Source organism: Actinia tenebrosa, unplaced genomic scaffold (genome assembly GCF_029948245.1).
Source record: "Actinia tenebrosa isolate PJP-AT-01 unplaced genomic scaffold, QUT_ActTen_1.0 PGA_scaffold8__29_contigs__length_14323225, whole genome shotgun sequence".
Lineage (NCBI taxonomy): Eukaryota > Metazoa > Cnidaria > Anthozoa > Actiniaria > Actiniidae > Actinia > Actinia tenebrosa.
The window spans coordinates 5,382,683-5,407,782 of NW_028292585.1; the positions used below are offsets into that span (position 1 = coordinate 5,382,683).

General features: G+C 42.8%; 1 protein-coding gene across 1 annotated transcript; it reads right to left on the reverse strand.

Annotated features, from left to right (window-relative positions):
- Positions 1-496: 496 nt before the first annotated feature.
- LOC116302235 (cholesterol 24-hydroxylase) lies at positions 497-24,699 on the reverse strand. The gene is made up of 14 exons (XM_031711465.2): positions 24,500-24,699; positions 23,871-23,948; positions 23,074-23,155; positions 22,724-22,884; positions 21,794-21,932; positions 20,937-21,050; positions 20,449-20,605; positions 20,208-20,267; positions 19,853-19,925; positions 19,587-19,671; positions 2,579-2,689; positions 2,403-2,497; positions 1,850-1,916; positions 497-1,483 (listed from the first exon to the last, which is right to left on the reverse strand). Exons 1-14 carry the CDS (start codon positions 24,637-24,639, stop codon positions 1,343-1,345), a joined length of 1,503 nt encoding a protein of 500 aa, XP_031567325.1. The 5' UTR covers positions 24,640-24,699; the 3' UTR covers positions 497-1,342.
- Positions 24,700-25,100: the final 401 nt, after the last annotated feature.

Sequence of the window (25,100 nt, forward strand, 5' to 3'; positions counted from 1 at the left end):
TAAAACACAGAAAGAAATATTTATAATGTGCTAAAATCGCGCCTAACATCTGGGGCCTAATATCTGTTTTTAGTTATACCTCTTAGAAATGATTCCAAACTATCTACGAAAAGGACAAAGGTTTCATCATAAAGGCAGGCGTGAAATTAAGATTTTGATCATGTTATCTGCATTAATAGAGAGTTTTAGATTTACGTTCACGGCAAACGTGAAACGTCAGTTGACCAGTAAAAAATTCTTTTAAATTACTGAAAAAGAATCGCAAAAAAGTCCAAAGTAGAAAAACAAAAGAGTATTTGCGCTTGGTGAGAAGGTTTGTAAATGGTAAAGTAAAATACACGAAAACTATGAAAACGTGGTCACGTTTGCCGCTTGCGGAAAGAAAATAAAAGTCAATCTAAAACTCTCTAATATTTCCCCTTCGTTTTCTATGCCTCCAATTAAAGTGTTCAGAATTTCGGTAAATAAAAAAAAATCATATTTAGGCAGCCAAACATTTTTGATATAGAACTCGGTAAATTTATTAAGAGATCGTTTTCTCAAGGTTGCGTGCACATCCAACTTGACGGGCCACAAAACTGAAAAACGCTAATTCAGTAAAATTGAGAAGCCAGTTTTTTATTTAAAGAGAATAATCAATTTTATGAATTCTTATCAAAAACGAAAAAAAAAACAACAAAACACTGTCATAGCAATGCACGATAATACTCATTATATAGCTCGTGTTCTGGAATCGTGGCCTGTCAAGTTCCTTAAATTTGGATGCGCACGCAACCTTGATAAAATGGTGTATTCAAATATAAAGAAATGCTACATTTTGTGCTAAAAACAAACACGATTGTGTACTAAAAAGCAAATCGAGTAATTATTGCTAAAATATGTGCATAGAATATAATAGAAACGGCTCCCGAATTAATGGCATTTTTTGACCAATCACAGCGCACGAAAGCACTACGCAGCCAATGAAAATGACTGACTCGGCCACGGTCACCGCCGTCGCTGTGCGACTGTACCGTCGGATTGACTGCCACATGAGATTGTCTCTATATTTGATAGCCCTGCGAATTAATCAAGTGAGGGGAAGTGTGTTTGCGTGATTGTCACGGTCACCGCTGTCGCTGTGCGACTGTACCGTCGGATTGACTGCCACATGAGATTGTCTCTATATTTCATAGCCGTGCGAATTAATCAAGTGAGGGGAAGCGTGTTGGCGTGATTGTCACGGTCACGGTCACAGCACGACTGTACCGTTTCCATAGTCATATGAGATTGACTCTATATTTCATAGCCGTGCGAATTAATCGAGTGAGGAAAGGGTGTCGGTTTTCTGATTTAGCGATCTTTAGCGTCGTTGTTCCAAAGTACATACGACCCCGTCTCTTGGCTGTAGCGTCCCTTGTTCCTTAATAGTTCGTGTTTGACCTGGGATTAGTGTGATTTTGAAATTCTTTAGAAGTCGGGCCAGCAGCACTTTGGATTCAAACTGAAAATGACATCGACATACGTTATTGTGGTAATAACCCTCATGATCAACATCAACCGCAGCATCATCATAGTTATCACCATCATCATAGTTATCACCATCACCGTCATTAATAACCTTTATCATCGTTATCACCATCATCATCGCCATCATCATCATCATTATAAACATCATCGTCACCATAATTTCATCACCCCATCATCATCGTTATCACCATCACCAAAGTCATTTTAAAATAACCTTTATCATCACCGTCATCACAATCATCATCATCGTCATCATCGTCATCATCATCACCTTGATCATCGTCATGATCACCATCAGATAGAACCATTACTGATAACTACCAATCTAAATGACTATCACCTGAGCAAAGACTTGTCCAATGCAGTTTCTCGGGCCCAAGGAGAACGGCAAGTATGAAAACCGATCACTAAAAAAACATGACAGTTGAATATGTCAAATGTTATGCCCAACGCTCAAAATGAACATTTGTCACTCAATCAAACTCGGGAAAGGTCTATTTCCAGAGAACCTAGATGAAACCAACAGCAACTCAACACACATATGATCACAAGGGGTGGTTCCCATTAAGGGTCCCAGTAGTGTTGAACCCACGTCCATAGCGGCGAAGAGCGCGGCGAGCTAGTTGCACAAGCTTCCCATAACCAGTGTTCCAAAGTTTTCATTTGCACGTTACATTAGCGCGGCCATGAAGGTATTTGAAAAAAGATTTGTCATCAGTTTTCTTTGTTGTTACCCCCAAGATGTCGACAATAGTTACCAACCATCCATCAATCTCGTAGCCAGAGTCAACTAGCTGACCAATAAGCTGGGGGACTCTGGGCTCAAGATTTACCATCAATCAAAGATGTTGTCGCGTGCGCACAAGAAAGCGCCGGGTTCTCGCAATACCTACATTTTGTCAGCATTCTCTTTGTTCCATCGATCGGGATCAAATTTCTCGGGGTCTTCAAAATGATCTGGGTGATGATGGGCGCTGTAGATACTGACCTGCAAAAGAGAGGAATGATACAGTTTTTTATAAGCAACTATTGCTAGGCAACTACGGAGAAAGGGAGTCACATGACTTACGTTAATGAGGGAATTGGCGGGAATCATGTGACCACCAAGAACGATTTGCTCTTTTGTCTCCCGAGCGATTCCCCCCGCGGGTGGGTAAAGCCGTAAAGCTTCTTTCAGCACCTAAGAGAGAGAGAAAAAAAAAAAGAAAAAAAAAATCATCTAATTTACTTTTCCGGGCTTTAAAGGAAAGACTGGTAACAACTTCGTGGCTAATAGCATTGTGGGAACGAACGGGGTTCCGTAGCTTCGCGTCAACAAATCCCATCCCACAGTTCTACGCGCTAAGAAGTCGAAAGAAGAAATAGATTTTAGTAGTATAGGGAATGGGGGTTCCAGCGCAATCTCAACACGGGCAAGACCCGTGTCAAAAATCCACCTACGGAAACAACCCACTCCAAGTGTGGTTGGGGGCAACAGCGCAAATATGTTAGTCTATATATGGAGTGCGAAGAATGTAAGAGAACTTTTAAGAAAGAAGCGGATTTGAAAAAGCATTTGAAAATGAAGACGAAGTGTATGAGCAGTTATGATTGTGGATGTGGTAAGAAGTTTGAGACTAAGGTTAAATTGTTTTGGCATTGTCAGGACTGTGAGTACGACTACGACGACCTAAAAAGTGCTTGGTATTAGGTATAAAATATTTCCTATTATATAGATGGAATCCCAAAGCAACTTCAGCACGGTGCCAATACCCGGTAACGGTGAGATTGACGTTAGACAGTTTTGGCGTCAGTCAGAAAGGAAGGTTAAAAGGACTCTCCGAAAAGGTATAGAAGAATTAGGAGCCCTGAAAGCGAGCATAATGGTAGAAGTAAGTTTGTCAAAAGACGAGGTAATGACGACAGCAATGTTGCGATCAAAGTCGTTAGTGATATTAGAATCCACGAATCTGGATAGGTCACTCAGTGAAGCCTTAGAAGCAATAATGGAGTCGCTGTCTAACTACACGAAAGAAGGATCGGGTTGGACAGTAGAGGAGGTTGAAGGAATAGAGATAAGTATGGCCAGGTACGTACCCATACGAGGGGGGAGTTACGTACCGCTACCAACGTGGGTAGAAAGGAAGAAGGCTATTGTAAACGTGAAGAATGAAGACAATCGATGCTTTATGTGGGCAATCAGGTCTGCACTGTATCCAGCAGAGAAGGATCCCTGTAGGACAAGTAAGTATCCCACAGACGATTTAGAGTGGGATGGTGTGGAATTTCCCATGCAGTTGATAGACATCCCCATATTTGAGGAAATAAACGATCTAGCAATTAACGTTTACGGAGTCAGAGAGCAGACGATAGTACCGTTAGTTCTGTCAAAAAGTAAAGGAGAGCGCGTACATTTATTCTACCACGGCGGACACTACTCATGGGTTAAACACATTAGCAGACTATTCTACAGACATACTAAGCACAAAGTCAAAAAGTACTTCTGCGACTGCTGCTTGCTGTCATTTACATCCTTAAATGCCCTAAAGAAACACGATGAGATCTGCCGCGGAGTCGAAGAAGTGGCGCAACGGATCCAGATGCCCACCAACAAAGAGCTTTCATACGCAGACCATCAAAAGCAGATGCAAGTGCCTTACGTGATATATGCAGACTTCGAAGCGTTGATAACTAAGGAAGAGCAGAAACGTGGCGCCACGAATAAGGTAGGATTACACGAGATCTGCTCCTTTGGTTACATAGTAGTCAGATCAGACGGTAAAGCAAACCCTCCTGTGATTTACCGAGGTAAGAACGCAGCTAATGAGTTTCTAGAAGCATTGCGAGAAGAGGAGGGAGAGATTAGAGAACAATTAAGACGTCCAAAGAAGATGGAATTTACCAAAGAGAACCAGGAGGCTTTTAACAAGGCAAAAAAATGCCACATTTGCCAACATACGCTTCTTCAGTTTGGAAGACGAGCCAAGAAAGCGTGGGATGAAGATGGAAAGTATCTAGGAGAAGCTCATTTTAAATGCGGGAAGTATGCTAAGAAAGGTGAGAAGCCGGGAAAGCCCTCCACGCACTGCATTCACTGCCACAAAGCATTTGTCGAGGATTTCTATGTGGATAAGGTTAGGGATCACTGCCACATCACGGGTAAATACAGAGGAGCGGCTCATTGGAAATGCAATATAAACTTCAAAGTAAATCCAGACATGGAGATTCCGGTGTTCTTTCACAACCTCCGCGGTTACGACTCCCATTTGCTACTACAAGGAACAGACGGCTCCGACGTCAAATGCATACCCAACAACAAAGAGCGCTACATGTCCGTAACTGTGGGTAAGCTAAAGTTCTTAGATTCGCAGCAGTTTATGGCGGACTCCTTAGCAAACCTCGTAAAGTATAACACCAACTTTCCCATTTCCAGTCAATACGGCGCGGAAAGGAAAGGAGTCTACCCATACGAATACATGGACTCCTGGGATCGATTCAAAGAGTCCCTACCACCCAAAGATCGCTTCTACAGCACCCTAAACGAGTCTGGTATAAAGGATGAGGAGTACCAGCATGCGTTAGACGTGTGGGAAAAGTACTCCTGTGAGAACATGGGGGACTACCACGACATCTACCTAAGGTCTGACGTAGTGCTGCTTGCAGATGTTTTCCAAAGCTTCAGAAAGATGGCTATGGAATATTACGGATTGGATCCCGCTAATTTCTACACGGCTCCTGGGCTCAGCTGGAGTGCTTTGTTAAAGAAGACAAATGCGCAGTTGGATCTCCTAACGGAATACGACATGTACCGCTTTATGGAAGACGGTATCCGCGGCGGCGTATGCGGACCCAGCCGACGTTACGCCCGCGCAAACAACCCCTTAGTAGAGCACGACCCAGAGAAACCAACCACATACATTTACTACCTGGATGCGAATAACCTTTATGGTTGGGCAATGTCACAGTACCTACCTGTGAGAGACTTCGAATGGGATCCAGTGAAGCCGATAGACTTCTACATGCAGGTAGGAAAGGAGGAAGACAAGGGTTACGTCTTAGAAGTGGATCTGGAGTACCCAGAGCACCTGCACGACGAACACAATGAGTTCCCCTTAGCACCAGAAGCGATAGAGATACCATTTAAGCAGCTAAGTCCGCTGCAAAAGCAAATGTGCCCTGGTTACAAACCGTACAGGAAACTAACTATGAACCTGATGGATAAGAAGAAGTATGTGGTACATTACCGCAACCTGCAGTTCTACGTGCGACACGGAATGCGCGTAGAGAAGATCCACAGAGTCCTAAAATTCACGCAGGAACCCTGGATGCGCCCCTACATTGACTTTAACACGCAAAAGCGTACCGCAGCGAAAAATGACTTCGAGAAAAATTTCTTCAAACTGATGAACAACAGCGTGTTCGGAAAGACAATGGAGAACATCCGCAAGCGCGTAAGCGTAAAAATAGTCAGCACCAAAGAGGAAGCAGAAGCATACGTGTCACAGCCAGGCTTCGTTAGATACGTAGAAATGCTGAACTTCTACGTGATTCACATGAAAAGGGCAAACCTCTTACTAAACAAGCCCGTTTACACAGGCTTTACGGTGCTGGATCTATCGAAGCTGCTTATGTACGAGTTCTACTACGATAAGCTTAAGCCAAAGTACGGAGACCGCTGTCGCCTCCTGTACACAGACACCGACTCCCTAATTCTAGAAGTGCAAACGGAAGACGTTTACAAAGACTGCCTCCCCGACATAGACGAGTACGACACCAGCGGTTACCCGAAGGAGCACTTCCTTTACTCTGCGAAGAATAAGAAGGTAATTGGGAAGATGAAAGACGAAATGTTAGGAAAACCCATCGTGGAATACGTGGGTCTGAAACCAAAGATGTACAGCGTGCTAAAGTTAGACGGCGTAGAAAAGAAAGCTAAAGGCGTAAAAAAGTATGTGGTTAAGAAGGACATTACGCACGAGTCCTACCTCAACGTATTACGAACACGCAAGGAACAGCGGCATAAGATGAACAGCCTGCGCAGCTATGGTCATCAGATACATAACGTCACGCAGGAGAAGGTGTCACTGTCTGCATTTGACGGTAAGCGATGGATGTGTGATGACGGAGTGCATACGATAGCATTCGGACATCACACGATAAGCAGTTCTTCTTTGACGAACCCACGCGTGGGACCATCATGAAGATAATACAAGATGGGCTGACCCTTCTTAGCTATCGCACTTCGGATCTGGTAAGTTTCCAAAGACCAATTAGGATCCGTAGCTCTTTTGGATCCTCCTTCTAATTCACCCGGCTCGTAGAGATATCGAACCGTGACATTACCTAATTTCTTTTCATGGGGGAAGACCGCCCTCGAACTTCTGATGAAGGACTTGTGTTCCACGTGTTTCTTTTTTATGGCATCCCTGGGTTTCATTCCCGTAGCCCTGGCCGCCTCGTTGTTCAAAGCCGCGATGACCTGGGGGAGCCTCTGAGTCCATTCCCTGTTGCGTTTGGAGGGATCTTCCAGCTCTTTCCAATACTGGTACCCAAAGAGACGCTCGGCCAAGGTCTTATTGAATCTTTCGACGATGCTCTGACCCCTGTGGTACTCTGCTTTAGCTCTTCTAATCTTAGTGTCGTGGTCTTTCAGGGTCTTGGTAACCACGCCCATAAACTCCGTCCCCGCATCCACTTGCAGCAGCTTAGGCCATTTCAAGACGCGCTTATAAATCCTACCTAGGGCTTCTGCGACTTCCCCAGAATCCTTACTGGTTATAGGTTCGGCGTCCTTGTATCTGCTTGCGATATCGACTACGGTCAAAGCGTACCTATAGGTCTTCTTTCTCACCTTATCGTGCGGCAAGAAAAGCAAATCCGCCTGATGAACTTCATTGGGGGTATTTACGGTGAAGCTGGGCCTGGGAATGTACTTAGGCACGGGAAGATAAACCTGCCAGAGGGTTTGTTTTTTCAACCAGTTCTTAGCTGTTTCGTCTGATACCCTGGCCGCGGTCGCGAGTTTCTTGATGGCCGACGCTCCTCTCCAATAGCCTTCCGGCCCATAGTAAATCCTTTTAAGTTTGTCCTCTACGCGGCCCATTATATGAATTCCAAAACAAGATTGATCTTACGTCCGTTAAAATCCACCGTCTTTCCGTCCACTTTAATGGTGATGTTTATGCTTTCTACCAAATTAGACAAGTCATAGCTCAAAGAAATGGGAGTGTATTCTACTGGGTCAAATGGATTACCTTGGGGCAGAAACTTGGACATAAGAGAAGACTTTTCTCCATTGTTGTAACTATGAACCAAGTCGCAATAGACTTCGTAAGAGGATGCGACTTTCCATTTCACATCATATGTACTGCCGCTATTTATCGTGGTACTAGTAAGGCCCAGGAGTTCTACCAATGAACTGTCCTTTAGATTGGCGCTCCCATTATTTTTCTTGAATGTCATTTCATGGGGCAATCCTGTGGTAAGAGTATATCCATGCTTCGCTAGCTCCTTAGCCAGTGTTATTGGGGTGTAATGGGAATCTGGTATTTTTGGTTTGGTGCCGGAAGTTCCGATGACAAAGCCATTAATTAAATTATACCAAGAATTGTACAAAGAGCAACTAACCAACCGAACCCTTTCCGCGCGGATGGGAGGATTCAGACAAGTGGTAAAGTTATTCTTGTCGCTTTCCAAAAAGACGATCATTATATTAGATACGCCAAGGCCACGCCTCCCGCCAGCCCTGCAACTCCCACGAAGACCAACTCACTATTTTTTTGTTTCTTAGAAGGCTGGTAGTAATTCTTAAAGTCAGGCTTCTTTAACACCACTGTGGGGTGCGCTTGCGCATAAAGTTTGAAGGCGTAGTCTGTGTTTTCGAAGTTCTTATCCGCCTGCATCTTGTCTTGGTAATTCTTATCCAACCAATCCCTGTAGGCTTGTCTTTTTTTATTCCAAGCCGCCACGTCCCGCTGATATTTCTCCAGCGCTAAGTCGTGCCTTTTTCTTTCGGCGGCACCGCTTTTGTCGCCTCTAACTAATCTATCCAAATATTGACCACCATAATTAGCCCCTGTAAATGCTAAAGCTGCAATGACTCCACCTGCGACTAAGCTAACCATTATACATTAGGTAGGTACTTTTCCTTCCGTAGGTAATCCTTTACCATGATAGCCCCGCCAACGGCAGCGGTCATCTTAGCAAAATTAGCGAAGCTCTTGCTTGGGTCTTCAGTAAAGTCTTCTTTGAGCACTTTCTTACCTACCCAACCAATACCCGCAACGATGGAAGTAATGATAGCTGCTTCTTCAACAGTTTTCAATAACGCGGTCGACATTATATTACAAAGCGAGAAGGAAAATCTAGGTTGCCACGGGTGATAAATCTACTCCATTTCAGGGATCTTACTTTTTCTAACCTCCACAGGTGCGTGATATGTTGGCGGCACATGCACGGCCTCCCACTTTACTTCTGGCTTCGTAGCCCGCCATTGTAAGTAAAGGCTGCCTGCTGCTATAACGACTCCTAACGCGCCGATGACGTACCCAGGATTAATGAAGGATTCCTCTTCTTTTTCCTCCACCTTTTCTTTTTTCTTTGCTTTGTTCTTCCTGTTCATCTCCGCGAGCTTCTTACCGGCAGCGACTCTGCCCGGAGATTTAGCCTTGGTAATCTTGGTATCTTCTACGGGAGCCTTTTCTGGTTGTTCTTCGGTGTCACTCATCTTATATTAAGGGGCTTGAAGGACTTGACAAGTAACTTGATGACGACTTGACAACGACTTGACTAGGTACTTGAGAATGACTTGACAACGACTTGACTAAGTACATGAGGTGACTTGACAACGACTTGACTAAGTACTTGAGGCGACTTGATCAGGTACCTCAGCAAGTGCTGCCTGAAAGACCTTTTCAACTTCTCTGTCCTTTTTGAAGTCCTTCCAAGATGTTCCGAAGGAACCTAGTACCTCCTTCAAGTCGACGTGCTGAGCTACGTGCAAAGCCGCAGAGGCGACTGCCATTAACTTACCGCACTTCAAAGACAACCACCCACAGGTTATCTTAAGTTCTTGGGCGATGACATAGTCATCTCTTATGTCCTTCTGTAGTTGCTCCACGTCGTCTATGGGCAGTGCAAGTCCAAGCAATTTAGTGGCAAGTCGGATAGCGGAGTCTGCTACGGCGTCCGTGGTCTTACTTGCGAGGGCGGCCTCGTACCTCTTATGGAACTTCTTAACCTCCTCTTCTGACAGCTTATTAACCTGCTCATGGGTGAGTTCCTTACCTATCATTTCCTTGCACTTCCCAGAAGACACAAGAATGTTAAGTTGTTCCTTGAGGTTACTTTCATCTAACTGTGTGGGGACTTCATCTATGAGCTGCTCAATGTCCATATATGTTAACGTCATACGGAAACCTCAAAGAGAAGATCATCTTGGAATGTTGATGCGTTTTTAAATGCCGCATGTATTCATACAACTGTTCCTTGCTTATCTCACCGCCGTAGTCGCTTAAGATGGTTTCCAGGTCAGACTTGCTCGGAGTATAAAATACTACGAGAGAGCCTATGTTTTCCCTAAAGGGCTTAGAGACGCTGGTAAGCTGCTGGGAAAGCAACCAAACGCTAATGTTGTCATGTCTGCCGCTAAAGGCGAGCTTCACTAATTCGGAGGTGCGCCTTTTTACGTCGTCCCCACAGGCAATGTCATCCAATATGAGGAGCGTCTGTGTATCTTTAGGGAATTGCTTGTGCCAGAACTTCAAATGGCTGGATAACTCGTTAGGATCTAAGATATCTACGAAGAAGTCGTCATCTTTCACTCCTATGCCTTCCCAGGTGCGGTTATTCACGTAGGTGGGACAAAGCAGCACTATGTAGTCAAAGCGGTATCTAAAGGGTCCTAATAGCTGCTCCACGATGAACTGGGTCTTTCCGCAGCCGGTGGGTCCTACTATCAGAGCATTGCAGGGAATATGATTCGGATCCATTATATATACAATGGACCCAGTGGAAGTAGTAAGAAGGATTGCCGCTGACGCAAAAGATAAAAGAGACACCATAGAAATGCAAAGGGAAGAGATAGACCGGTTAAAAGAGCGTGTACAGGAATTGTACGATGAAATGTGTGGTCTGAAGCGCGCGGAACGGTTTGGTGCGCTTTTGACAATGGCGACGTGGGCTAAGGAGTCCATTAAGGACTTCATTCGATATCCCCCATAGATATATGGACTGCATTACGTGCGAACTACCTGCTGACTGCATAATCCCTCCCAAAACACCGATACCCAAACCGCGTAAAAAATACACCTGCCGTCACTGTAATAAGGTATTCTCTGAAGAAGACTTCGTTGGACATTGGTGTCCCGCGGATACTAAAGCACGAAGGACTTTAGACGACGCTCGAGAAGAGTAAGAGGTCGCAAAGAAGATCTTACTAAGCCCCAGCAAGAGGAATTAGCATAGGTCTTTCTTTTTTATTGTTATTTTGTTAAATGCTGCAAAGAGGTCTCAAGCAAGGGTCTATTTTTTATTGTTATTTTGTTAAATCATCACGATCGAAGAATGGTTAACATGATTATCTTTTTGCTGGTTTCAACGATGAGAAAGAATGATACCTCATCTCTTAATGGGGGCTTAACAAAATAACAAGAAATAATAGACCCTATCCTAAAACCCCTTACAGGGTTTAACAATTTAACAATAAAAAATAAGGTATATATAATGAAGTGCGTGCAATGTGATAGAGCTTTTAGTAGCAAGCAGCGGCTGCAATACCACCTTTCCAAGAAAGTCTGTCAAAAGACCATCAGCACTGTTTGTGGCGACTGCGGTAAGGAATTGTCCACCGTACAGGCCCTACGATATCACCGCGAGCATAGAGTCTGCCTTAAAGGCCATTGCCGCCGATGCGATGAACCCCTCTTCGAAGAAAACTGGCATAAATACCGCTGCCGGCGTTACCACCTCGAAGAAGTTGTCTGTGAAACCCACGGCGATTTAGCAGAGCGATGTTGCCCCCTCGAAACCAGCCGGGCTTTAGTGCTGCGTAAAAAAGAAATAGACCAAGATTTCGTATGCTTTGACGACTACGAAGGAGTAAGATGGGAGAACCGAGAACACTGGGACGGCATCTGCGATAAATGTGGTTGTCAACGCAGCGGTCAACATATTTGGTGTTGCCTGTACGAAGGTCCCAAGCCTTTAGACCATTACCTTGCAATACGAAAAGAATGGTCTAATATATGATGTTACCTTACGTCACAGCGTTCGCAGGAGGAGCCTTGATTACGATATCGATCGATTTCATGTCGGAAAAAATGAGGTCCGACGTAGCAGACCAATACCTAGAAGCCTATGAGGACGACTAATCACACAATGGATTAGCCTCCACCTTTCTTTCAACGTCGAACTTCCATCGACCGTTGACTTTACCATAGCTACGTATGTGAGTGTACTCTTCGCCTTGCAGTACGTACCGTACGCAGTCAGGAGCCCATAAACTGTACTCTTGGCTGCCGTCTAAGAGGACCAACCTTAAACGGTTAATGTCCTCGAAGACGACGTAATTTTTTATTTCGTATGAAATGCCTTGTATTAATTCGCGCCAGTGAGTTTGTTCAACTATCATTATATTTATGAAATATCTTTCGGTGCGTTTGTAGCGTCTCCTGCGACTTGAAAGCCTTAACACACCAAGGGCAAGGTATGCGAATGCCGTCGACGTAACGGTCGATTTCCCTGCAGATCAGATCGTAATCGTTGCTTACCATCGTTAAGTATCCATTCATTTCATATTGCGTCAATACCGCTTTTTGTTTGTCGGACAATACGCCGTTACCCTTTGGCGTCTTCAGTTCCAGACAGAACCCATTGTATTTCTTATGGGAGTTAAGAATTAGGATGTCGGGTTGACCTGCCTGGTAGCCCTTTTGCCAGCACTTTATCCTTTTACTGGTGGTATCTTGCAATTCCCCGAGTCCAGGCGCTAATATCAGCGTAGGGTAAAACCTGCGTATCTTATCGATGACCTTCTTATGTAAGTCGAACTCATCCTCGATCTTGAAGGTCAACTTATTTGGACCATCCAACGAGTATTTCCCCGTCTTCCTTAACGTAGGTAGGACATCCTCGAAGACCCAATCTTGAAATGCCTCTGCTGTCGGTAGCTTGGAGCTAAATATTAACTGATACAAACCAGATTCCGTCACGTACAGGGATTGTGGGTGTGAACCAGAAGGGAGGCGATTCACCTCTATTCTAAATTCGCTAAGCCTCTTCTTATGCTTATCCCGCACGTGGACTTTAATAGCATCTTTGGTGTCTGCGTAACCTAATGCCTTTGCTACCTCTTTCGCCTTAAAGTACAGCTTGTCGCTTTGCACTAGGCATTGCAGTTTAGTTTCGTTGTTTTCGAATACGCGGAGCATATTATACGTAAGGGATATTTTTATCCTCAATCATCCTAGTACGCAACACTTTTTAGCTGATTCATTTCCACGCTTAGCTGCGCGTCTGAGACTACGAAAATGTATGCATTTATCTTAGTAGTGTCGCTGGCGTCTTTGGTGCGCTTGATCTCCAACGTAATGCCGTCCTGGGTATTTACCAGCCGCAATCCCTGTCCATGTAGGTCTTCGTCGTTCGTCGTGCGCATGTCGATCCACAGCGCATACTTATCCTTAAAGAATTTCTTTGGGTCAATTTGGTCGCCAAACTTACGTGCGACTTCCCGGTACATATCCGCGGGCTTTATCCCTTGTGAGTAAACCTTATTAGGCACTCCGTTGATGCTAACACCTACGTTGGTAATGTTAGGATTAAAGAATGCCTCAGAGTCGCGCAATCCTGCCGTGTATGTCTTTGCGAACAACAACATTATCCCTGTAAGGCTACGCCTGGGAAGGTTAATGCTTTGGTTGATGACCTCTTCGACGTTATTTGTAAAGCTGAACGTCTTGTACATCACGACGTGATCGTAAAGGAAAGCCTTCCCGGAGCTGTATTCCATACCGGCGCTACGGGCTAAGTCTTCGCTGTATACCGTTTCATACTGCAGCTCTAAGTTAGTAACGGAGTATGGGTGGACGGCTGAGGAACTTACATCTTTTCCCTGCAGAATGTTCGTAGTATCTGCTAGGGTTACTTCGAACTGTAGCTCGCTTAGCTGCCTTGGGTAGTATGCACCGTGGTTCGTAATAACTTCAAAGTCCAAAGGAACGACATATTTAGTACCATAAGCCGTCTTTATTTCGTCTTCTCCCGAGGCGCTGTCGGTTGCGCTTCTTACCTTGCGTATAGCATCACTGGCGATTCCCTGCTCTATCCTTTGCGCGCGGTCAAATGCAGTCAACCATAAGTCTTTGTACGTGGTATACAAATCATACCTGTTTAAGTCCAAGAGGGATTCCCCGGCGAACTTTACACGCATTTTGGAAACAAGGTTTCTACCTGCATTATTGACGACGTAACGCGCGTCTGCGGTATCTGGCTGTATTGCTAGGTTAAACCTTAGCGCCAGGGTACCAGGAACCAATACTAGGTTATCCGTTAGGCGGGGCACGCCTACGTACAGCGTTTCCCCTGGCTTAGCGCTAGAAGGCGTGAATGTAACCCGGTGAAAGGTGCGTTCTGCTTTCAGTCCGCCAACCTGCTTAGGTAATACGTTGGGGTTTAACTTTGAGCTTATCATATATAATGGAAGTAGAAGGAACGGATCTCGACCCTACCACCGAAGAAGGTCAAGTCGACATTAACGACGAAGAATACGACGCATGGACTAAAGGCGCGGAAACCGACCCCCTAATCTACGACATGGCTCTAGAAGACAAGTATGGTAGTAGATGGAAAAGCTTCAAGGCCGCCTTGAATCGCATGTGGCAATCAAAAAACCACGGCAGCCCCGTCCCTGAGTACTTGGAGCTTCAAAACATAGAGCAGCCTGAGGCAGCCGCGCGGGAAACTGTAGAGTGGGCAACGCAAGAGCTAACGCAGCGCTATTCCCACTTCGATGCTGACGACGTAAGGCTCACAGAACGCGGAAACAAAGTCCTCATAAGCGTTCAAGACCTGAGATTTCCTGATAAAGACCGCTGGACAAAACCGCAGCCCCTTTTCGACGACAATGGTGAAGTTAGGGGTGACGTAGCAAGATTAAAAGGCTTCCAGCGTGCCACTAGAAGCATGTTAGAAAGATTGGAAAACATAAATGAAAGGGTTGCGTTAGAAAAACGCGTCGAGGAACTGCAAGAAACGTTGGAAGAAAGGGAGGCAGAATACATGAGGCAAAACCGACTACTTCTCGATGCTCAAAAGAGAGAACTTAACGACAAAACCCAAAGAATAATAGAAATTAGAGGACAAAGAGACAATGCCCTACGCGATAGAGACCAAGCCCAAAGGGCTTTCGACCTCGCCTCACAGGAGCTAGACCTGACAAAAGAGGAAGCTAAAAACTTGCATATCATCATAACCGGCTCTTTAGAGGAACGGCGGCAGTTGGTTGCCGAAATCAACACTAAGGAAGAACAAATCCGGCAAAGAGATCAGGCCATCGAAGACCTGGAGGGGCAAATAGAGCGGCAGCAAGAAGTAATCGAGGACCAAACTCGTACCGAGGAAGAAAGGGAAGCAGCTCAAAGGGAATCAGAAACCCTTCAGGTACACCTTGCGGAATTGCGGGCGCAAAAGGAAAACCTGGAAAAGGAGCTGGGGCGTACCACCAAGGAAAAGGTAAAAAGAGCCCTTTTGAAGTATGGCGTTCCGCTGGCGTTTGCGGTCGCTATTTCAAGCGTAGTAGGAGTTATCCTATCCGCGCTTAAGGCTACAGGCGCAGGCGTAAAGAAATTAGGCAATGGGCTGGCGGACTTGGGAAAAAAGATGGCAGCCGGTCTTCCTGGGCTGCTGGGTTCGGTTGTTTCCTTGGCACTTAGGACCGGCGGAGAACTGCTAAAGTTCGTGGGGAATAACGTTTGGATCTTGGTCGTCGCTATTGGAGTGGTACTCCTGAAGAAGATTCAGGGTTAATCTTATCTGGGTACGTTACTGGGGGCTTATCCTTGTCGGGTACCCGAGGCGTTCTCGGCTTGGGATAAGTAAAGATAGTATTCGCGCCGCCTCGATAATGCGGGACTAACGGCAGCACGCTCATGGTGCTAATGGGTTTGTGGTTCCAGGCGGCATCGTCGTTTTTATACACACCATTTATCACTACATAACCAAAGTTTGATCCGTCGCTGGTAACGTCGTCAGGAAACACCTGCAGCTTAGCATACTTACAGTTAACTACCACGTGAAACGTAACTGGTGTTAGGTTTTCACCGCTAAACTTGTTTGGCTCCATCGAAAAGTGAGCTACTCTCCTATTGCTCGAGGAAGTTCGATAGGGAGTTAAAGGCTCGTTATTCTCATCAACAAGCCTAAACCCCACGTTTGCGCTTACCAACGTACCGACGTTAACGGTGCAAACGACTAACGCAGGACCTCCAACTTCAGCCCACATCCCCACATCGAACCACTCATGTTTGTTGTAACTCTCTGACCCTAGGTAGTGGAGGTAACGCATTTCGCTTAAATGTGGATTCATATATTTAAAGGCTAAGCACCGTAAGAGTGCTAATTGTCATGTGATTATAAGCCTTATTTCTCTGATCTTCTATGCTATTTATGCAAACGCTCCCGGTGTCGTCTACGCGTATCTGCAGCTTTACCTCCCCATGGCAATCGGCAACCATGTGTAAAGTCCAAACCGATAAATTTTCAGTGCTACTCGTCGGTGGTTCTGCGGAAAAGTGTGCTGGCTCCCTGTTGTTCGTCTTCGCGCGCATTGGCTGTAGTGCGCCGTTAACATCGCAAAATCGAAACCCGATGTTAGCATGACTCGCGGAGCCAAGGCAAATGCTACAAAGGATTAATTTCTTCCCTGAGTAGTTCAAATTCACGGACATGCCCGTGACATCAACCCAAGATGCCTGGGTGTATTTTTTCTCGCCTGCGTAAGTCGTATAAACGCAATCTACTCCAGTTACGTAGGGGTTGTTCATCGCCATATATAATAACTCAGACCAACACCCGCGGCTGCTAAGCCGGCTTTTAGTAAGTTATGGTCGTATTCCTCGGGTATCGTAGGCATAACATGGGCCTTCTTCGATGGTTTCTTAACTACGGGTAGCTTCGCTTCGTGTGACTTTTTTGGCTTCTCTACGAAGTGAGGAATGTTCCTAAGAGTGTCAGAGTTCACGTCATTCACCCCAAACTTCATATCCTTAGTAGCTCGCTGCAGCTTGTTGTTATAACCCACAACGGAATTGGTGTTAATAACTAAATTACTTGGCATTAACCAACAACCAGGCGACAAAGCGTAATCCAGCCGCACTTTAGACTGCTGCACCGCTAATTGATATCTCTGCACCGATTTAGATATGTCATTTTCTATTATTGCAGACTCAAATAAAGTTAGGAATTCTTGTTGCGTTTCCTGTGAAGCGCCTTGGGATCCAACAATGGGGTTGCGGGTATTTACCTGCGCTCCCAGGATGCAGTACACGAATGCTTCAATGCTACGGTTAATCCTGGCTAGGTTCCTTAAACCTTTTCCTTTCATTAACACAAATGGATCCCAAGTGCCGGGGTAGTTTGTTTGAATTCTAGTAATTAATGAATTATTACCCTTATCGCCGCCCATATCACCGAACTCTAACTCATTACTTGGGTATTCCTGATGTCCGTAGTCAGCTGGCTTCTCACCATTGGCACCCCAAACATAAACAATGCCAAGCCCATGCGTCTTACCCTCCTTATAACGAAAATCTTTTTGCTGTGGTTTGAACTCATTAATTAACCTTTCCAGGGCTGCGGAGTCGTAGCGGTTATTCATTGGATTAAATGCCCCATCTCCCGGTAGGGGTACGTTAAGCTCCTTCAACAACCTCCTTACCGTAAAGGCAACGTGAAACCGCATAAATGAAATGTGGAACATGTCCGCGGCAACACCACAACCTTTAGTGGCGGCCCAAATAGCAAAGTTTAACTGCTGTGACCAATACCGCATGTTGGGTCCTGCTAACCATTCCCTGGCCTCTTTACCTGACGTATGCTTCAACATCGTCTCTTTAAAGATATTCCTTACTACTACGTTAAATGATTGCTTACCCACTAAAATCTCTAGATGCGTTACCAATTTTTCGAAGTTGTTTACACCACCTTCAGCATCGTAAAATGGGTAATCTTCCGTGGTTAATAATAGATTCCTTGGAAAATTAGGTGCTTTATAAACGGGCTTATGAACGGGTGTTTTTGGGTGTAATTTTTCCAATCCCTCTTCCAAATCCTTATTGCTGTAAACTAAGTCATCATACTCTTTGAAGTAAATCCCGTCAGATCTGCTTTCAAACTTCGAGGTTACTGCTTTGGGATACAATTTCTTAAATGCTTCCCAATTCCAGTGGCTGTTATGTGGTTGCTCCTCTATGTTATTTCCAAAAGCGTCGTACATTAGTATATAATGGATGTTATACCATCAGCACCTCCGCTTTATCCTGATTTACCTAGGGAGGGACCTAACGAATTAAACGCCGAGAACTTCCGCTTGAATAAGGCAAATCTAATCCTCGCTTACTTGGAAGGGCAGACAAAACACTATGAGGAGGTCAGGAAGAAATACGTCAGAGCCCGGAGTACGCTACATAAGATTGCGATAACTTCAGGATCCATATCTGTTGTGTTAACGGGCTCCGGCGTTGCTACTTCGCTTACTGGACCGGGAATAATCGTTGGAGTTCCTTTGGCCGGCGTTGGGGCAACCTGTGGTATCATTTCGGCTTTTGCTACGGGTATTATGAAACAGTTGTCAAGCAAAATATCCAAGCATGACACGACAATAGCTCTGTCAAGGGCTAAAGTAAATACTATCACTGACCTCGTCTCAAAGGCTTTGCGTGACAGAAAGATAGACGACGTAGAATTCTCGCTTATCTTAGCTGAAGAGGAAAAGTACGAGAAACTAAAGTCGGACATAAGGAATAAAAAAACAGTCGTAAAAGATCTTTCCGAGGAATCTCGCAAAAAGATCTACCAGGAGGCAAAAGAAGAGCTTCAAAGAAAGCTTGCTCAGTAAACATCTGCTTCGAAAAGAGCGTGACGGGATTCTATTTACATATTGAACGACAGTCTGGAAATTATGCGTAATATAAATTCAGTGAATTATTACGCGTAATATGAATTATTTGGCGAATTATTACGCGTAATATAAATTATTTGCATGACCTTATTTGGCAAATTATTACGCGTAATATAAATTCATCGTATGAATTACGTGTAATATGTTATTGTCGCCTCGGAATCCATCCTAACAGGGGGTGGTTGGGGTCTATTTCATGGAATATTTCGTAGATTACGTCAGGGTAATAAGGAATATCCTTATCCAGCCGACAAAACATCCACTCGGCTCTGCTCATATCAGAAACCTCGGGAATAGACTTACCGGTAATTTCAGACAAAAGATAGGGAATAGCTTTGTAATATTTCCCTAGTTTTAATTTTTTCAGCGTTTTCCGTAGACTTTGCGGGGTTGGCTCTTCTAAGTGGTTTATAATTCTTTCCATTACTTCGTCGTCTAAATATACCGGCCGTTGACCTTGAATGTGACTCATCCAGTCTCTGAAGTATTTTATTCTTTTGTATGGCGTCTTCTTACGACCTCCGTTGGAATAATATTGTTCCCTGGTAGCACAAGGCACGGCATTACGAATATTTTTACCGCACTCGTAACACTGTGCTGACGTGTCGTCTTCTATTTGCATTTTCTTACCACAACAAATATACTTATTTGGTGGTGGGGTAACAAACTTGGGTTTCAAGCACTTTACACAGAAATCATAAGCAAACTCTTTACATTCTTCGCACTCCATATATAGACTAACATATTTGCGCTGTTGCCCCCAACCACACTTGGAGTGGGGATTGTCCGTAGGTGGATTTTTGACACGGGTCTTGCCCGTGTTGAGATTGCGCTGGAACCCCCATTCCCTATACTACTATTTTTAAGATAATAAATACAACTGTGACATTTTCGAGGGATAAAATATCGTTGCCATGGATACCTGTCCCATGTATTCGAGCTTAGCGAGGTCGTCGAACTCAACGTAATCACGTGATCCAAGCACTTCGTGGATTTCAGCCTTCAATCTGTGTAAAAAAGCAACGGAGTATTTGTTATACATAAAGTATCCTCCGAAATTAAGCCCTGGGCGTATATTTGCACAATGTAACTTTTAGATGGGAATCAGAGGGCTTATTTTTGTTCTTGGAGGGAAATTTGTTAATTATTATTATTGTAAGGACAGCAAACATCTAAATATAGTCTTACTTCTCCAGTACATCAGGGCGTTGAGCAACTTCAAGAAGAAGAAAGGAAAGCTGGTTTGCTGTTGTTTCTTGCCCTGTTCAGAGAAGAATCACAGGGTGCCTAATTTAGAAATGTTTTTTTAGATTTTTTAGTGCTTATTTTACTCAGAATAATACTCAGACAAATGTTTCAACATGATTTTGATTATGATTTTTGTTTGGCATCTCGTCTAAAGGTATTAAAAATTGTCCAGCCACAGATGTTTTTACTCTGACAAGCATACCAAATACTTATACCCTAGAGTATTCCTCCTCGGCCTTAGTCATGGAAGTCATTACCAGAGCGCACACAAGGTGCACCTGTGTAAGAAACTAACCTGCAATAAAGAATGTTATGAAGTCGTCGAGCAAATCTTCAGAACTGATACCATGCAATTCTGGAAAAAGACAAAAATAATTGATCAAATAATTGACTCTCTGGTTGATAACTTATGGCAGACAGTTTTTCCCTTTTAAATGAAGGCTGGTAATGAGATTCACGCGATTCATTTAGCTGATTGATGCCAAGCAATAAACTACATTCTGGCTGACAGCACATGACAGACAGAATTTTTTTACCTGTTAGTTTCATCATAGTTGACAGAACATCATTTGGCATTGTCTTTCCACTTGCAATGGCTGCTTGTCTCTTCTCGATACATTTTCTACCAGTCTCTCTCAGAAGCCTTGTCCCATCTGCAACCTGTCTCTGATACTTGAATGTACTTGGGTTGATCTGCATAAAGAATTGATTCAAATATCAAAGTTAACAGACTGCAAATAGGCTATCAATGATAAGCATAGGGTTGTAAGTGGAGTGCTAATAGAGTGTTTCACAGCAACCTTGTTAATGTTGAAGGCAGGTGTGCAGCAAGGGGGGGGGCAATGTAGCCTTTGCCACAGAAATCCTGCATGAATTAATAACATTTTGGTGCCGAGAGCAAACATTTGGGGGGTGGGGAGGCATATGCCTCAATAAGTTTCCAACTCCCTATTCTAGTGATTGTAGGGAAAGACAAGAGAACTTTTTTCCCTTTGACAAGGCCATCATGCCTTCGTAATACTACCTTGTGAAAAGGATTCCTAAACTTGAACAGAATTCCATTCAAACAGTTTGCAACAGCTGTCGGGAATGGGGAGTGGTCATCGTCCAGAGAATTTAGTTCCATGTCAAAGGCAACCTGATTTTAAAAAAAGGAAAGAAAAAAAATGCCTCTATTACTATTTATAGTGTTATTAGGGAATCCTTTTAAGGGTGGCGTACAAGTAGTGCACTCAACTCTCACCTCTGCAGTCTCAGGTTTAAGAGTTCTAGAGATCTTCACTGCTCGACCTGAACTTTTTAATACAACACTGGCCCTTGGGCTAGCAGATCTGAGAATTTACAAGTTGAGTACCCTACCCTTAGTATTACAGCTTATTGATACAAATTACTTAAAGGGACTCTGAGGTACCAGACACATCATAGCTAAAAATGTACATCAAACCTTGTTGATTTTGAAAATTGAAATGAAAATTCCATGAAATGCGTTTTTTGAGGTGATATCGTCCGTCAAAGTTGCAAAATGACTTAAGCTGGGCTCCCTGTGGAATAACATGAATTTGATGGCTTGGGATGAATGAGGTGTGATGAAGTCAGATAGTGGAACATGTTGGATAGCTGGAGTTGAATCAGCCGAATTTCGCTATGGAAGTATGGCTGTTCTTTATCAATTTGAGCCGGAAATTGCTTGAGGAGAAGAATATAATACACCCGATGCAAGTGTGAGCAAGGAAAGTGAGCTAGAAGAAGTTTTTACTTCTTTTTACTAGCCCAGAGACACTTTTTAGTAGTCACTAACTATGGACTACTGCTAAGATCCAGCTCCGGATATCCTACTCCTCTTTTGCTATTCACTCCTATCACCTTATAATGTTGTCTAACCTTTCCAATAACATCCAGTGTGACGCGGTGAAAATAATCCAACATTCTGACCTGTGTCTTCCCATCAGCCATTCCACCAATCTTTGTGAGAAACTTGTCACAGCTTTTGTTGTAATCACTGACCAAGGTTTTAAGGTGGCTGTGAACCAAACATTGCCATGGCAACATAATAAATGATATGACAACGAAAAGCAATCAATACATATATACTAATAAACTTATATTTTACGACCCTCACTCCCTGGGAGGGGCTATTCCATGAGGTTTGCTCCACATGCACTCGACCTACTACCTTCATTATTTACCACGCTCATCTCTCATGTGATAGGGCGTTTAGTGTAGTTGGCCCAAGACTATGGAACAATCTTCCACAACATTTACAATCTGTTGATAATTTAGAACTTTTCAAGAAAAAACTTAAAACATATATTTTCAATTTATAAATGAAAATGTTATTATTATTATCATTTATTTTTTTATACACTTTTTTTTAGATACTTCTTTTAATTTATATGTACATATATTTCTCACTTCCTTATATATATATATTTTTTTATTGTAAACAGCGCCTTTGGACTAAAAGGATTAAGGCACTATATAAATCTTGTTGTTATTATTATTATTATTATTATTATTATTATCTGTTGATTTCTATATAGGGAGAAAAATGGAACAACTCAGAGAAAAACCCTAGAATACAACGAGGGAGACAACAACACATCCAACAAACTTAACTCACATGTGGCATAGCAGAAAATAGAACTTGCAACCCCAGGCGTGAACTACACAGTGAAAGATAGTGCCGAAGCAGTGCATGTCAGCCATTGCAATGGCACACCACATCATGTGGTGAAATGTTTGGTGATTTCATTCCATTTACCAGTTCTTTCCTTATTTTTAAACGAAAAAAAACAAAAAACCATAACTTACGATCGATAAAATGCTGGATTGGCAGCATTTCTCTTCTTTTTCCATTCTTCATGATTCGTTATGGATACCAACCCGTTCTTCATGAATCTAGCACCAAACATGTCTGACAACATCTTCTGTAATGACTTTTGCTTGGGTAGATTGTATTTTATTATCACATCCTTATTAAAATGTAATGAAAATCAGTTATAATTTATAATAATAATAATTATTATATCATTATCATCATTAATAAAAACACAGTAGTCTATCAGCTTGCATAGGAGGGGCTGCGTGCAACCCTCCCCTAGATTTTCCCCTGTTGCAATACAGTATTATGTCAATGCGTTACTAATAAATCATCAATATACCTTGATAACATCCTTATGATATGCTACAACTCTTGGGTGCCAGAAAAACCAAATCAGATATAGTCCATCATATTCTAAAGACCTACAGAAGATTAAAACACATTTGTCAAAACTTTCATTCATTCATCCAATCATACATCTATTCATTTGTCCATCCTTCTGTGCATCCATCCATCCATCCATCCATCCATCCATTCATTCCATTTCTTCATTCATCATGAAAACAGTGTCAACAGTGTCCATCATGATTTATCTATTGATTTATTTGAGACCATTACTGTGTGCCCAAAAACAAATTCAAATGCAAATTTAGTTAACAGTACTAGGTTCTAGACTCTGGTTTCCCAGAGTCGCTTCAAGCATGCAGAGTAATTGACAGGGTACTGGGGTAGAGATAAACATAGCACTGCTGTGGTTAAATATAATGTCTAATCATGGGCGGATCCAGCCAAAATTTTAGGCGGGGGGGTTGGGGGGTGCTAATTAAGTTTATTCCATCAACACAACGGAAAACAATAAAAAAAGCATCTAATTCTTCAGTTATTTTTTGTTTTGCTTTTTCTGCTGAAAGGGGGCTTCAGCCCCCCTTTGCCCCCCCTGGATCCGCCCTTGCTAATAACCTTAGCCCTAAGGTGCCTATCAAGGTATACACCCCTTCTTCTACAGAGGGGATCAACTATCATACAAAAACCAAAAATATAACTTCTCTTCAATGGAACAAATATTGTGACCTTGACCTTGGTTTTTAAGTCTTTTTTATTTGGTAATGAAAATTTCGAATCAATAAAATACTGTACCACTTTTGAAACAATTCGACCAGTGTCCTTCCTTCCTGAACCTCTTTCTTCACGATTGGTAAATGACCATAGAAAAAGCTGGAAAAGAAGACCTCAATTACTCCATATACCAATACAATCACTAAATGTGTGCAATAGTTATCACTATTTAGCAGTAAATAGCACTAATCAAACGAAAGAAAACAATATAATTAGCATAAAATAACACTATTTAGTGATATTTATGTTGCACACTTTTAGTGTTTGTATTCTAGTACTAACTAATTAGTACAAAAAAGCACCAATGAAACAATCAAAAACAAAAGAAATAGATGTGTTTAGTGCTATTTTAGTTTTTGTGCTATTTCATGGACTATGGTATTCACTCGTATTTATTAGAGACAACTATACTTCTTTTATTATTTATAGTGTAATTTGTTGTGGTCAGCTGCACCATATAACAAATATGAATTACATTCACGTCATTCCCATGTATACCTATAGTAGCCCGGGAGAGGGTATCATGAACACACACAAAACTTGCAGTTAACTACAGTACAAAGATGAATTTGCCGTATCGTTTTCCACTCATACGAAAACCGCTCTAATGGAAGTTTTAGATGAAAGTTTTTTGAATTATATAAACTAACCTTGGACGTGGAGGACCAGGTAGATGACTGTACTTTCGATGTAAAACATAGATATGAATAACAAAGCCAATAAAACCCAGAAGTAGAACTGAAAGGAGTGCAACTAACGCAAAACCTATGCTCCATGCAGACTCCATCATTTTGATGATTATATTTTGTCTGTTTTCGCTGAGTCACACACACACTGCTGGAAAAAAAAAACAATACAGACGGTCATGTGATAATTGTAACACAGGAGGCCCAATGCTTCGAGGAGACTGAAGAACGAGCTGCTAGAAGTTAGATAAGGTATAAAAAAATATATGCTATTTTGGAATTAGAATTAATTGAATTTTTTTTTTTTTTACTATTATTGTTACTATTGTAACGCCAGTCGCGTGACGCGCGTGCAATATCGAAAAGGTTGATAAACTCGTTCACTGAAATCTGGGAAAATAATGATAGCATTAGATATTCTTTTGATATTTTTACATTAATGATGTCAAAAGAAAAAGAAAAAGAAAAAAAGAAAATAAAAAAATAAAAAAAAAAAAAGAAAAGGAAAGAAAAGAAAAGAAAAGAAAAGGAAAATTTATGATATAAAATAGATCTGAAACATTTT